A 13132-nucleotide genomic window follows, 5' to 3' on the forward strand; every position below is an offset into this window, starting at 1 on the left:
AACTCCAGTGGAGATGCCAGTTGGCACACGATCATGAGGAAAGCTTGGCAGAGGGTGTTAGGGTAGACTCCCAGTCAGTGGTAGTTAGATATGTCAATACCTTTTTCCCAGGACAGACATTTATCCTGAGGAACAATTTCTAAGGGGTGATGGGGTCATAAGCCACCTTGTACATGGCGAACTCCAGCCACCGGTGGAAAGAGCTCATGTCTCCTGTTCCTCTGGGAAAAACAGCACTTAACAGTCATTTGCTCTTTCAGTAATTGCTTTTTATTTTAATTCTCCTGTGGATCCTTTCAAGAGTTGAGAATCATACCCCTCTCTCTCATTGGAGTTTCCTGGTCAGATTGAGAGCCTTTGGGTAGAAATCTGTTCTCCACGCTATGTGCTGTTTATATTTTTTAATTTTTTAATTTTTTTTTTTTTTGCGGTATGCGGACCTCTCACTGTCGTGGCCTCTCCCGTTGCGGAGCACAGGCTCCGGACGCGCAGGCTCAGCGGCCATGGGTCACGGGCCCAGCCGCTCCGCAGCATGTGGGATCTTCCCGGACCGGGGCACGGACCTGTGTCCCCTGCATCGGCAGGTGGACTCTCAACCACTGCGCCACCAGGGAAGCCCTATGTACTGTTTTTAAAGAGCGTCTTCTCTCCCACCATGCTTGTGCCTTTATCTCAGTTACCCGGGAACCCCTTGTCAGTGTGGCAGATTACCCAGGTTTTATTCTTGTGCTCATTCCCTCCTCTCTCTTTCCACCCTTCTTTTGTGCTGGGAATCTCCCCTGGCCTGTTCAGATGGCAGACTGACCCTGAAGACCTCGCTGCACCATTAGTCATTCTTTAGTTTCATTACATTCTGTGATGAGGCCACGTCCTGTGTCCTGACTTCGTTTACTCTGTTGAGGATGCACCCTAGAAATGTCTCCACCCCCACCCCGGGCTGAAACGTGGCCCTGTGAGTTACAGAGTGTGAGTCACCTGTCAGTGAGCAGCGGACAGGCATGGACTCTAGCCTCAGCTTGGCCACAAGCACCTGTGTGACTGGGGGAGGCCGTTCCCACTGGGTCACAGCACACAGAACACAGGGCGGCTGGATGGCAGGGCCCGAGGCTGCTCGGGCTCTGGAATGCAGTCGTTCCGCTGGTGGCTTAAACCAGGCAGCCCTATGCACCCTGGCACACTCTCTGGCGACCCTTGGGGGAATGGACATCAGAACCCTGGCTGGGTAACATCACAAGTGTGCTTGTTTTTATAAAGAGAATAAGCTCCATCCACGAAGGGCTCTAAAGGTCTGCACCGGAGGCTGTGCTGTTTAGCTCCTCTTTCTTCACCTGGGCCGGAGGTAGCTGCCCCAGGGCAGTAGGGAGATGAGAAGCAGCAAGTGACTGTGAGCCAGGACAGCGGGGCTGGCTGTGGCCCCGGGCTACCTGCCATCCTGCCCAGGCTGCCTTCACCCTAGAAAGCGAGGCCACTGGGTGGTCAATAAAAGTGACTTTAAAAACAGCCGTTGTTCAGCAGCACCTTGGTAGGTTCGTAATCAGAGGCATCTGGTTCCTGTGCAGATGGCAGGTAGGTGGACGGCGTTTGCTGCAAGATGTATTTCGAGGCTTCTCAAAGGACAAATGAGCAATGACAGACCACTTGCAGAGTCAGAAAGAATCACAAACCCAGACCCCAGGGGCTCCTGCTAGGATTCATTCTGGGATTCCCTGCTTTGGGAGATGCCTCTTCTCTGCACACTGCTTCCTCTGTTTTATGTTCAATCAACAGAGAGGCCTCCGCTGCCATTAGAGCAGAGCGAGCACGAACAGACTCTGGCTGTTTGCTCCTGGCTTCTGAAATGCTTTGTTGAACAGTGTTGGATTTTAGAGAGTTCAGTTAAGAAAAAGTGAGGCACAAAGCCCTCATACCAGGGAGGTCAGAAAGCAGGTGAGCCTTCCGACTTGCCCACTTCTGTTGCGATTGTCCAGGTGACCAAAGCTGAGGACACTGCAGGGCGTTAGCGAGGCTGGGTGGTCTCCTCCCCCACATTGGTGTTTGTAGGAACTTAGCTTTTAAGGGATGGGTTTCCCCTGCTCAGCAGTGAACAAGCGTCTGCGGTGGGCCCTGTGTGGGTACCAGTGCTGTGTTCCATCCTCCTGGCCCCGCTCTCTCCTCCCGGCCCCTCTCTGTCCTGGAGCCGAGGCTGGCTCCCCAGGGCTGGGCTGAAGGGAGTGGGCATGGATAACTGAAGTGCACAGATGCCACCAAGCCTTGGCTCAGTGCCCACTAATCAATCCATCATTTCTCTCAACTGTCTAAGAAATGAAATCTCTTTTATTATTTTTTTTTTTGCAGTACGCGGGCCTCTCACTGTTGTGGCCTCTCCCGTTGCGGAGCACAGGCTCCAGACGCGCAGGCTCAGCGGCCATGGCTTACGGGCCCAGCCGCTCCGCATCTTGTGGGATCTTCCCGGACCGGGGCGCGAACCCGTGTCCCCTGCATTGGCAGGCGGACTCTCAACCACTGCGCCACCAGGGAATCCCTGAAATGAAATCTTTTGATTAGATCTTCACCTCGGTGCTCTAGGTGGTTTATGTTAAAAGTACTGACCATTAGGGAATGTCCGGGAGGCCTCAGGAGCTGATGAAAGGGCACCGAAAGGCTGGCTTAGACCTATTACAGAGCACTTAACACGGGAGAGTTGTTTTTTTTATTATTATGTTGCGTACTTTGCTTTATTCTAGATCGGGGTCAGATAAGTTTCATTTTTCAGTGGGACTCAGATTTGAATCTGAACGCAGAGCTGATCCAATGCCCAGCTGCTTTTTCAGCGTTCCCTTACACATCCCCTCCTGGGGCAGGAAGCCACAGGGCCCCCAGAATTGAGAGCAGTGGCCTGGCTTCTGGGCCTGGCTGTGCCGCGGACACGCCTCACCACGCTGGGCGTCTTGGATGTGGGTGGGCAAGACCACTGTCTTCCACGTCTGGCAGATCATCAAACTCACCTGGGCTGCTCTTAAATAGCCAATTTAAACCTGTCGTTCACCGGTACTGCCCTCAGTAGTCTGAGTCAGCAGGACTGTTTCAGCCAAAGCCAGAACAGCTCGACCAGCTGATCTGTGGGAACTCCTGTGGTTTTCAGGCACCGTCCGTGAGGAAGGAAGGACTTTGTCCTGGCAGAGGTCAGTGTGTCTGGCCCCCAGCTTTGACAGTCTGGATGACTTTGTTTTGGAGACCACCGTTCACGGTTCAGTGTTGCAGTTATGTAGAATAAGAGGGACCCTCAGAGCAGTAGAACCCACTTGCTGTTCTAGAGGGCCTACATGGTCAGCCACATGTGGGTTCAAGTGAGAACATTTGCAATGTTTGTGGTGGTGAAAAGCTTGACCAGGGTATTGAAGCGATACAGCTGATTGTGTGGCAAGAATTGGCCCTCAGGTGATTCGGATTAACACCAGCTGGTCTGCATCCTTTAAAGAGACCAGGTATTGATAGTTAGGGCCCAGGACCGTGACTGTTGCCTGATACTGTTGGTCCTGGAAGTCTTCTGCTTTTGGTCAAAGATTGGGAACACCAGATGGTCAGCAATCAGATAATATCCGGAAGTTCTGAAGCGTGGATTCCTTCACCTCCTTCTGGCCTCCCTCCAAGTCCTGAATCTGCACATAAGCAAGGGTAGGGGACACCTTGGCGGCAAGGGAGGACGTTAGGGACAGTTTCTCTGGCACGTGCCTTGCCTTAACCTAGGTAGCCCCCAAGCTAATCCCCCGCACGGAGTTCCCAGCAGCTGTCTTTCAGGTATAGACACTCAAACTGCTGCATCGAGTTGAGATTTGGAAGGCTTTCATTGTGCCAGTGGTTCTGGTCAGAATTTGGTAACGTTTATCCCTGTTTCCTCATTTGTGGAGCAGCCTGTGACCTTTAGGACTAGTAGAAAGATTGATAAGGTCACAGAAATGAGTGTCTTCGGGGGAGAGGGGGACACACTGCTGAAACCGGTGTCACATTTGCCAAAGGAGCCTCGAGTCTGCAGAATGAGTCAGCTTTGGGCGCAGGGGCTGGCGCAGGCTGCACTCTCAGGGCATCCCACTCCGCACCTCGGGGAAGTAGCTGGGGACTGGTTCCTCACTCAGCAGGCCCTGGTGGGGGCTGGGGCTTGAGCTGCAGAGAACAGGATGTTGAGAAGCCTCTCACACCAGAGAGGGCTTCACCAGTGTTCTCCTGGTCTGGACTGACCAGGAAGGCTCCAGGCTGCAGTGCCAGCAGTCACAGGTCAGCTGAGCAAGTAGCGGTCAAAGGCATAGGGACCCTGGTATTTGGAATCACTCCCAGCAAGCCAGCCAGAGCCTTCTTTTGCCTGCCCTCAGGGTGGAAAATCTGGCATCCCGTGGTTTCTGGTCCCCTCCTCATGTGAAGGCCCACTCACTTGGCCGCATCTCCAGGGAGGCACATTTTCAAGTACGGGTCTCTTTTGTTCAGTTCTTCTCTCTTCTCTCTTCTCTCGGGATCTCTTTCTTTGAAGCCTACTGCTGCATGCATGCAGGCCTCATGCTCACGCGCCAGTCACTCCTGTTCTGTTTAAGTCCATGTCCAAACCACACGATCCATGCATCTTTTTTTACTGCACTTACGAGATCTCTCTCTCTCTCCTTATGAAAAAGGACTTCATTTTTTTTTCTGTTTTCTTTTTTCTTTTTGCAGTAGAAGTATATCTAATTCCATTAGCTTAAATTTTTGCAAGCATTTCTAACCTCTTACAATGCGCGGTCTCTGCAAGGTAAGGCCTCAGGTACCCCGGCCCTTCCCCCTTCACACCTGAGGTCCCTCCCACCACGCAGTCCCAGCCAGCGGGCTCCCGGAAGGCAGTGGCTTCCCCCAGGGCTCTGCCCGTCCACTTCTTCCTCCCTACCTGCACCACTCTTACCACACACAGTCCCCCCTGCTGACCCCTGCCCCATTCCCAGCCTCTTCCCCGGCTGTGTGGTTTGGAACTTCTCTCCCTGGCTTCACCTTGAGTTCAGGAGAGAATTAGAAGTGCAGCTGCCCTGTCCCCTGGCAGATGGCAGCGCTGAGCACTGATGGAGAGGCGGGCTTCTTCCTTGGTACAGCCCGGAACCCTGCCCAAGCCAGAGGGTGTGTTCTGTTTATCCACAGCCCTCACATGCCTCCCAGGCCTACTGTGACAAGGCCCCAAACCCCAGTCCCCAACCCCTCCCTGCATCTGGGTGGGGGAGGGGGCACGGCTACAGCTCTGGGGATAGAACAGGGCAGGAAAGGGGAAAGTGTTCGAAACCGGAGCTGGCAAGCTCACGGTCTTTTCTGCCTTCCTCCAGGATCCACGCACATTCTCACCCCACAGAAACTGCTGGACACGCTGAAGAAACTGAATAAAACAGACGAAGAAATAAGCAGTTAAAAAATAAGCCACGCCTCCAAACAACGAACCCTCTCCCCAGAGTGCTCGCAGCCCTGACCACTGCTGACCGCCTCGGTTCCTTTGCTGACCCCCTTCTCCCTCCATCGCCTGCCCCAGCTCTGCACGCCCGGCCGGCACTGTCGCCAGCTGCGTTCTCGTGTTTGGTGATGCCCTCTTCTCGTTTGAAACAAAATAATGCATTGTGTTTTTTTTTTAAAAAGAGTACCTTCTAGATGTATCCTGGAGATGTTCGGTGTGAGGGACGCGCTGCTGGAGGGTTTCTGAACTGCTTAGGATGATGAATGGACACCTGCTCCCCATTGGTCATGATTTTATGACCTTGTACATAAGCCAGCGTGACGTGTGCACATTGCTTGCGTATGGGAAGGTAGATGTTTGGGTGTTTTTAAAAACCCGTTTGGGATTGTTCCTGTTCTTGTTGGGAATCACTGAGATGTCCGTTTTTGGAGTATTTTAAACTGAGGATTAATCTGTTACCTTCACTCCAGTTCCTACCCCTCAGTGCCAGCTCTCATCCAGATAAGCTTGGAAGTGAAGCTCAGGTGACATCTCGAGAGGTTTGAGCTGGAGTCGACCTCTGCTCTCCCCAGGGGCTGGAGGTAGGGGCTCCCGTGCTGGAGGTAGGGGCTGGGGGCGTCCACGGGAAGTCAGGCTGGGTGCCTGTCGTGGCTCCCTCCCTGGCCGCTGCCGCAACGCTGTGATCCTGTTCTGTGGTCTGTCACTGTCCCCAGATGAGTGAGGAGCAAGCTCCCATCGGGGACCTGGGTCCCTTGGAGAAGCAGTCAGACCTGGTCCTTCAGACCAGACGCCATCTTTCCCCAGGCATCACCCCCGACAGAGCTGCTCTCAGCAGGGTCAGCCTGGGTAGAGCTCACGGGACAGGAGCGAACCAGAGCAGAGTGAGTTCCGCAGGCTCCTGGTCAGAGGTCCCTTTCCTGTAGAGCACTGTCTGTGCCCCTGACACTTCAAACCACCTGAAGAGTAGCCCAGTGGATTTATCCAGACCCTGATCCCACTCAGGTTATCCTCCGTTTAAGATACTTGCTAATACTTTATTTTGTGTAGTGTGGGGTCATATGTCGTCGTGCTTGTAAGAGAAAACGATCATTTTATTCTCTGTATAAAAACGTAGCTGTATAAGGCTTAGCTCTGATGCAGACATTAAAGAAGCAAATGCAGGAAGGACGTCTCGTCGCCCTCAGGACTCAGCAGCTCGTTCTCCGGAAGGGAGCGCACTATTTGTTCTGCTGCTGTTGTGAACTATAATGACAGTGGAAGTCACAAAAATGTCCCGCGCCCACCCCACCCACCCCCTTAGCCCCTGCAAACCGTGTGTGTATATTACTGTCTTGTGGCATCGTCATTGCAAACGTGCTGTGTGCTAGTTCTCCGCGGCCCTCGCTTCCCTTTCAGAATATACTCCTCACCCGCCCCGTTAGATGCATCGTGGCATTCTCTTCTCAAGGCTTTGAAATCTCCCCTTTGCACTCAGATTAGTTTTCAGGTCTGTCTCCCTTCCCCCCCTTGCAAGATCTCATTTCCTTAGGACAGACTGTAGGGACCTGCCTTGGTTTGTTTCTTCTTGTTACTGCTTGTTTTGTCCCCTGCCCTTGACCAAACGATCGATGCTCATGCTTCAGGACCTTGTCTGTCCGACATGTTGGTTTTCCTTTCTCTGTTATTTATATAAAAATAATTTATCAAAAGGATATTTAAAAAAAAAAAGCTAGTCTGTCTTGAAACTTGTTCACCTTGAAATTATCAGAATCTCAGTGTTTGAAAGTATTGAAGCACAAACATGTATCATCTCTTGTACTGTTCTGTACTAAAGCACTCGAGTCTAATAAATAAATCAGCGCCCATTCACGGCGTCCAGGGTGACTCGCGGCCTGGTTTTACTTTGGGGAGCGGAAGGAGAAAGGCTTTGTCAGTGGTCCACTGGGGAGGAGCCCAGCCACCCCTGGCTGTGGCTCGGAGCCTTCCGGATCCATTCACTGTTACTTGCATTAGGATCTAGAGCTACCTGGAGTCTGGAGACGATCCATGAAGTGTGTTCTACACTGCCTGAGACCAGGCAGTTCTGCCAGCGTCCTGTGTCTCTGTATATAGAATGTCTCTGTCTTGGCAGGTGGCGCCCCACTCGAGCATGTGGTACCAGTGCATTTCGGGCACGTGATGAGGTCATTTTATCTGCATTACTGCTGTCCTCCTCCATTCCTGCCGCCACACCATCTAGCCTTCCGATGAACTTATTTCCAGATCTGAAAAGTGTATCCTGCCGGTCATGAAGCCTGTTGGTGACCTGGAGAGACTGTGATGAGTTTGGTCCCAGTGGGGAGGGGACCCTTAAGTTAGGGTTGGAGTCATACTGGAAACCTGCTAGGATACTGGGCGCAGGGGTGTGGGGTTCTTTGTAGGAACTTCCGTTTCTACCCTTTTGTCCCCAGTCACCCTCTCATTCAAATTCTGATCTCCCTCATACTGTTAAGAAATCCAAGTCAGGGCCAGTTGGCGGAAGGTGCATCTCCACAGCCAGGCTATTGTCTGGTGAGACTTGCCGTAAGGGAGGTAATGATGACATTTATTGAGTCCCTGCTCCTTGTCAGGCCCCCTTGTATACCTTGTCTTTTGGGTGGGTGCTCTCCCCATTTTACAGATGAAGGAGCTGAATGGAATTCCCTGGCGGTCCAGTGGTTAGGGCTCCACACTTCCACTGCAGGGGGCATGGGTTTGATCCCTGGTCGGGGAACTAAGATCCCGCGTGTCACAAAGCTCACTCCAGCAGGAAAGCATCAGACTCTCATTTTCTTAAATTAGTAGTTGCCTCACTGGTACCCAGAATGCCTTGGAGTGAGATCCAAGATCAGAATTCTTCAATTCTAAATTGTTCTAAACTGAGTTTACATTAAAGCAAAGCCAGTACTGTCTGCTCCTTCTCCCCGGGGCCGTGTGTCCACGCCAGGCCCACGGTAGTGGCTTGTTAGTCTCTCTAACTGTTCCTGACATCGTTTGACCCGGGGTCTCTGGCGCCTCTTTCCATTCCACCCCCTCACCACCACCACCCAGTGGCAAACAAGCATGGCCCTTTTTATGCTCCTGGAAGAAGTCCTGGTTTTCCTGTAACACAGCACAAACGGAGCCTGCAGACCATTCCTCCAAAAAGTCTCCAGTAGTGTTAAATATTCTTGCATGGGCTGGGTGTTCTGCAACAAACCAAGGCATAGAGTGTGGAATCCGTAACTGGGCGATCCTAAACCAGGAGAGCCTGTGAGCTGCAGCCAGTCCCTCTGCCTTTCTGGAGTTTCAGGTCTAGCCTGTGGGTCTCAGCCAGACCCTGCTGAGGGGCCTATACACCCACTTGGTGACACCAGGGAGGCAGAATGGCGGAGAGACTAGGAGCACAGACCTTGGCATCAGGCCGTCCTGGGTCACATCCACCTGGGCCTCGTTCCACAAGACCTTGATGAGGGACTTGGTCCCCTCCTGTGAGTGATGCCCATGGAGGAATGGTGCTGAGCTGGCCCTACAGTGAGTACGGTAAGCACTCAGTCAGTGTTGATGGTGTGATTATGATTCTCAGCCAAGTCTGGGGAAAAAGAGTAAACACACACACTGGAAAAAAAAACAATCAAATGTTCATCAACTAGAGGATGGATACATTGTTGTGTATTCAGTCAATGACTACTCTTAAGGCAGTTCAAAATGCATGACCTACATATATCAACATGAATAAACCCCAAAAACCTAATGTTGAGTGAACAAGTTACAGAATACGTACAGAATGTGTAAGGTTTTTAAACCTCATAAAAAGTACTGTAGAATACTTACGGATACCTATGATGTAACTGTGTAAAAACGTGCATGAGAATGATAAATATACCAAAGTCAGGATAGTGGCTACCCCTGAGGAGAGGATGGTGTTGGAGAGGATGGATGTGTTGCCTTATAGCCCCAATCACACAATGAATCAGTGGCTTAAAAGTACTTCATGGAATCAAAATCATATAGATAATAATTCTCATTGTAGTTAATGTATATTGAGCACTTATTATGTGCCAGACATGAGTGTTTTATACGTATCTTGCTGAAGTTTCTCAACAACTCTAGGAGTTAGATGTCATTATTAACCCAACTAACATGTGGGGAAACAAAGGCACAAAGACAGAGGAACTTGGCCAAGGTTCCCCTGTTGGTACATGGCAGAGCCTAGATTTAAACAGGGTTGTCTGGGGACTTCCCTGGTGGTCCAGTGGGTAAGTCTCTGTGCTCCCCAGTGCAGGGGGCCTGGGTTCAATCCCTGGCCGGGGAAGTAGATCCCACATGCATGCCGCAATGAAGATCTCACATGCCGCAACTAAGAGCCAGTGTTGCCAAAATAAATAAATAAATGTTAAATGTTAAATGTTGGTAGTTGCTGAAAGTTCTAACCCTCTAATAAACTCAGGTATGTGGAAAGGGGCTTGTTATGAATAGCAAAAGACATTCCTTTCACTCAGGAAATTTCAAGGGTTTTAGGAGCCCTGTGCCAGAAATCCAGGGCAAAAAGTAAATATGTATATATACTTTATTATTACATATTATCATATTATTATATGTAATACTATATATCACAGCTGATAACGAAGTACGTCATTGCTCAAATACCACGACTCATTCTTGCAGAGATTTTGTAGATTTTCATAAATGTTTCTGCATCTACTGTATGCCCTTAGAACAATTTCCAGACACTTTATTATTTTTTAAATTTTTTACTGGAGTATAGTTTATTTACAATGTGTTAGTTTCAGGTGTATAGCAAAGTGAATCAGCTATTCATATATGTATGTCCATTCTTTTTTAGATTCTTTTCCCATATAGGTTATTACAGAATATTGAGTAGAGTTCCCTGTGCTATACAGTAAGTCCCTATTCGTTATCTATTTTATATATCGTAGTGTGTATATGTTAATCCCAATCTCCTAATTTATCCCTCCCCCCCTTTGCCTTTGGTAACTATAAGTTTGTTTTCTACATCTGGGACTCCTTCTGTTTTGTAAATAAGTTTATTTTTACCTCCAGACACTTTAAATGATTGTTTCTTTCTTAAAAAATAATCTTCACCAATTAAATTGTGGTTTTGCAGGGGGGAGGGTCCATCGAGCTCCTTTACTGTGCCATTCCAAACTCCCACCCAGGCTGCAGGCTGTCTTACTCAGTTAATAGATATTTACTGAGCGTCTACTATGTGCCAGCCTTCACCCTAGGCTCTGGGGATGTAGCCACGAATGAGACTGGGTCCTCGTGAGCTTACACTAGTGGTGGGTGGTATTATATCACACACACACACACACACACACACACACACACACCCTGAATGAATGAATCGCTCATGTTGTGTGCTCCATAGAGGTGGGCAAGGCTTCAGGCAGTCTCCCTCGGGGCTGGGCTTCCTCTCTGCAGAACCTCCTAGAGGCGGCAGAGCCCCCAGTCCACGGGCCACTGCCCTGGGCTGACGCTGCAGTCTGCTGGCCTTTGTGCGCCGTACCCACTCCTATCAGAAGACCTGGCTGCCGGAGCGGCTGCCGGACTTTGCCGTCTGGCAGCTCCAGCAGTTCCGGGCCACCAACACCAGTTCCCAAGCAGGACATAGAAGCAGTCATGAAAAAGTGTCCCAGGGGAAGATGACGAGTCTGGGGTCCCAGAATAGGGAGCTTTGGGAAGGCTCTCCAAACAAGCCCCAGAAAGGGATATCCTTGGACCTGGAGCATCTCCTTCCCCACCCCACCATCTGGATGGCTGGCCTGGAAGCCCTACTGGTCACTCTTGCCATGTCAGTGCAGTGCATTTATAAGCCTGGCCCCGGCGACCCCCAGGGGCGACTCTGGTGCTAACAAAGGAGGGGGTACAGGTCCCAAAGCTGACGCCTTCTGTGGGCTCCAGGCAGCCTGAGGGGGCTGCTGGTCATGCTGTCCCACTGGGCTGGGGACCCAGAGCTAACTCCTGAGATGTGCTTCAGGTAAAAGAAGGAAGAAACCTGAGAGGCATGACGAGGAAGGGCACTGGGGTGGCACCATGGAGAAGCTTTGCCTGGGCTGGGCTCCTCTGGGACCCCCCATGCCCTGCTCAGGTGGGGGAAGGGCGGTGTCCAGCCGGAGTTCGGGGCATTGCTTTGGGCTAGAGGGGCAGCCCCCCTGCTGGCCCCAGGTCTCGGGCGCTGGGCCAGGTCACTCTCTCTCTGGGGCTTCGGTGTCACCCCGTCTGCAGTCCCAGGACTCGCTGCACTGTTGTGAGTCTGTGCAAAGGCTGAAGCCCGTGCACAAGTGTGGCGGCCCTCCCAGGGCTGCCCCAGCCTGCAGGGAACAGATATTCTGGGAAAGACAGACCACCACAGGCTGGGGGTACTGGGATGTTGGAAATCCCAGAGGCTGCTCACACACAGAGCAGGCTGGAGCTTCACCCACCTGCTCCGCTGATGGCAACAGCAGCTGCCGCTTACTAAGCGCCTACTGCATCCCTGGGCCAGATCCCCGCACCATGTACTTCACATACAAGGTCACTTTCAGTCCACAACGTGGTCTCCCTATTTTACAGTTCAGTGAGGTCAGGCCACTGGCCCAAGATGTAAGATGTCTCTTACATGGCATGTGAGAAACAGTACCCGAACTGGAGCCTGCTTTAACCAACCACCGCTGCAGCCTGCCTCACTGCCAAACACCCACCTCCGCGTCTCCCTGCACCCATCCCAAGGATCCCACTGTTTACAAGATCTGGCTGCTCAAACCAACCCCAGTTGCTGAAGTAACACTGAGCTGCCCCTTGTCCAGCCATCCGACTGTTAGGGAGGGGCAGCAGCCATCTCTTGCTCAGTGCTGAGCCTTTGCCGAGCCCTGGGACAACAGGGATAGACAGGACCCGGCCACTGTCCCAGGGAGTGCCTCGGCTCACAAGCGCTGGGTGGACACAGCAGGCATACAGGCGTGGCCGGCTGGAGATGAGGGCCAGGAGAAGTAGCATGAAGGGGCCAGAGCCTGGTTGGGGCACATGGCTGCCAGCTAGGGCATCTGCCAACCAGTCACCGACTGCCCTCCTGACCCAGGATGCTGCCACCCCAGACCAGAGCTACAGAATAGGCTTTTGTTTGCCCGGCTCAGCATGGGGCAGATGGCGCACGTCCCCTGAGCTTTGTGGAAAATTGAACCAGCCTCTGGACTGGGACATCTTGGGACCCCAGCATGGGAGCCTCTGACAGAAAACATCCATTTCTTACCATACTGCCTCTCCACGCGGCTTTGGGTGAACTGAGAGAATGATTTTGCTGGGTAGCTGCATCACCAAAGAATGAACAAGCTGGGCTCAGAGGGAGGGGCTTCTTGACCCGGGAGCGAGGTGGGGGTGGAGGGAGCTCTGCAGAAGTCCCTCCCATTCCCAATGGGCACAAAGGGGCAGGGTGGTGACTTCTAGGGCTCTGACTCGCTTTAATATTCCCATGTCACTTATTTCCACTTGAGGGAAGGAGGGGTCTCCACAAAAGAATGTCCTGTGAGCCTGGCGTCCTGATCTCTGAGATGCCATGGCCTGGGACACCCAGGCCGAGGGCCCCTGTGACGCCGTTGGCCTCGGAGCAGGAGGCTGGTCTCTGAAGCCCAGCCTCGCCAGGAAGAGGGAAGGTCCCTTTAAGCCCTGCCTCACAGCCTCAGCTTGTTGCTATGTATGGGACCAACTTCCTTAGCAACCACC

The 13132-nt window shown here is 51.9% G+C and overlaps 1 protein-coding gene across 2 annotated transcripts in view; it reads left to right on the top strand.

The window, feature by feature from the left end:
- The window catches only part of STXBP1 (syntaxin binding protein 1), a 71656-nt gene extending 64359 nt beyond the window's left edge, over window positions 1-7297 (top strand). For both annotated transcript variants that reach the window (XM_033427155.2, XM_012532787.3), the window contains one exon: window positions 5313-7297. Coding sequence is in view for 1 of the 2 variants with exons in the window: in XM_012532787.3 (XP_012388241.2) it covers window positions 5313-5395 (83 nt within the window). In the remaining variant the exon portion in view is untranslated. The remainder of the gene's footprint in view (window positions 1-5312) is intronic.
- Window positions 7298-13132: the final 5835 nt, after the last annotated feature.

Source organism: Orcinus orca, chromosome 6 (assembly GCF_937001465.1).
Source record: "Orcinus orca chromosome 6, mOrcOrc1.1, whole genome shotgun sequence".
NCBI lineage: Eukaryota > Metazoa > Chordata > Mammalia > Artiodactyla > Delphinidae > Orcinus > Orcinus orca.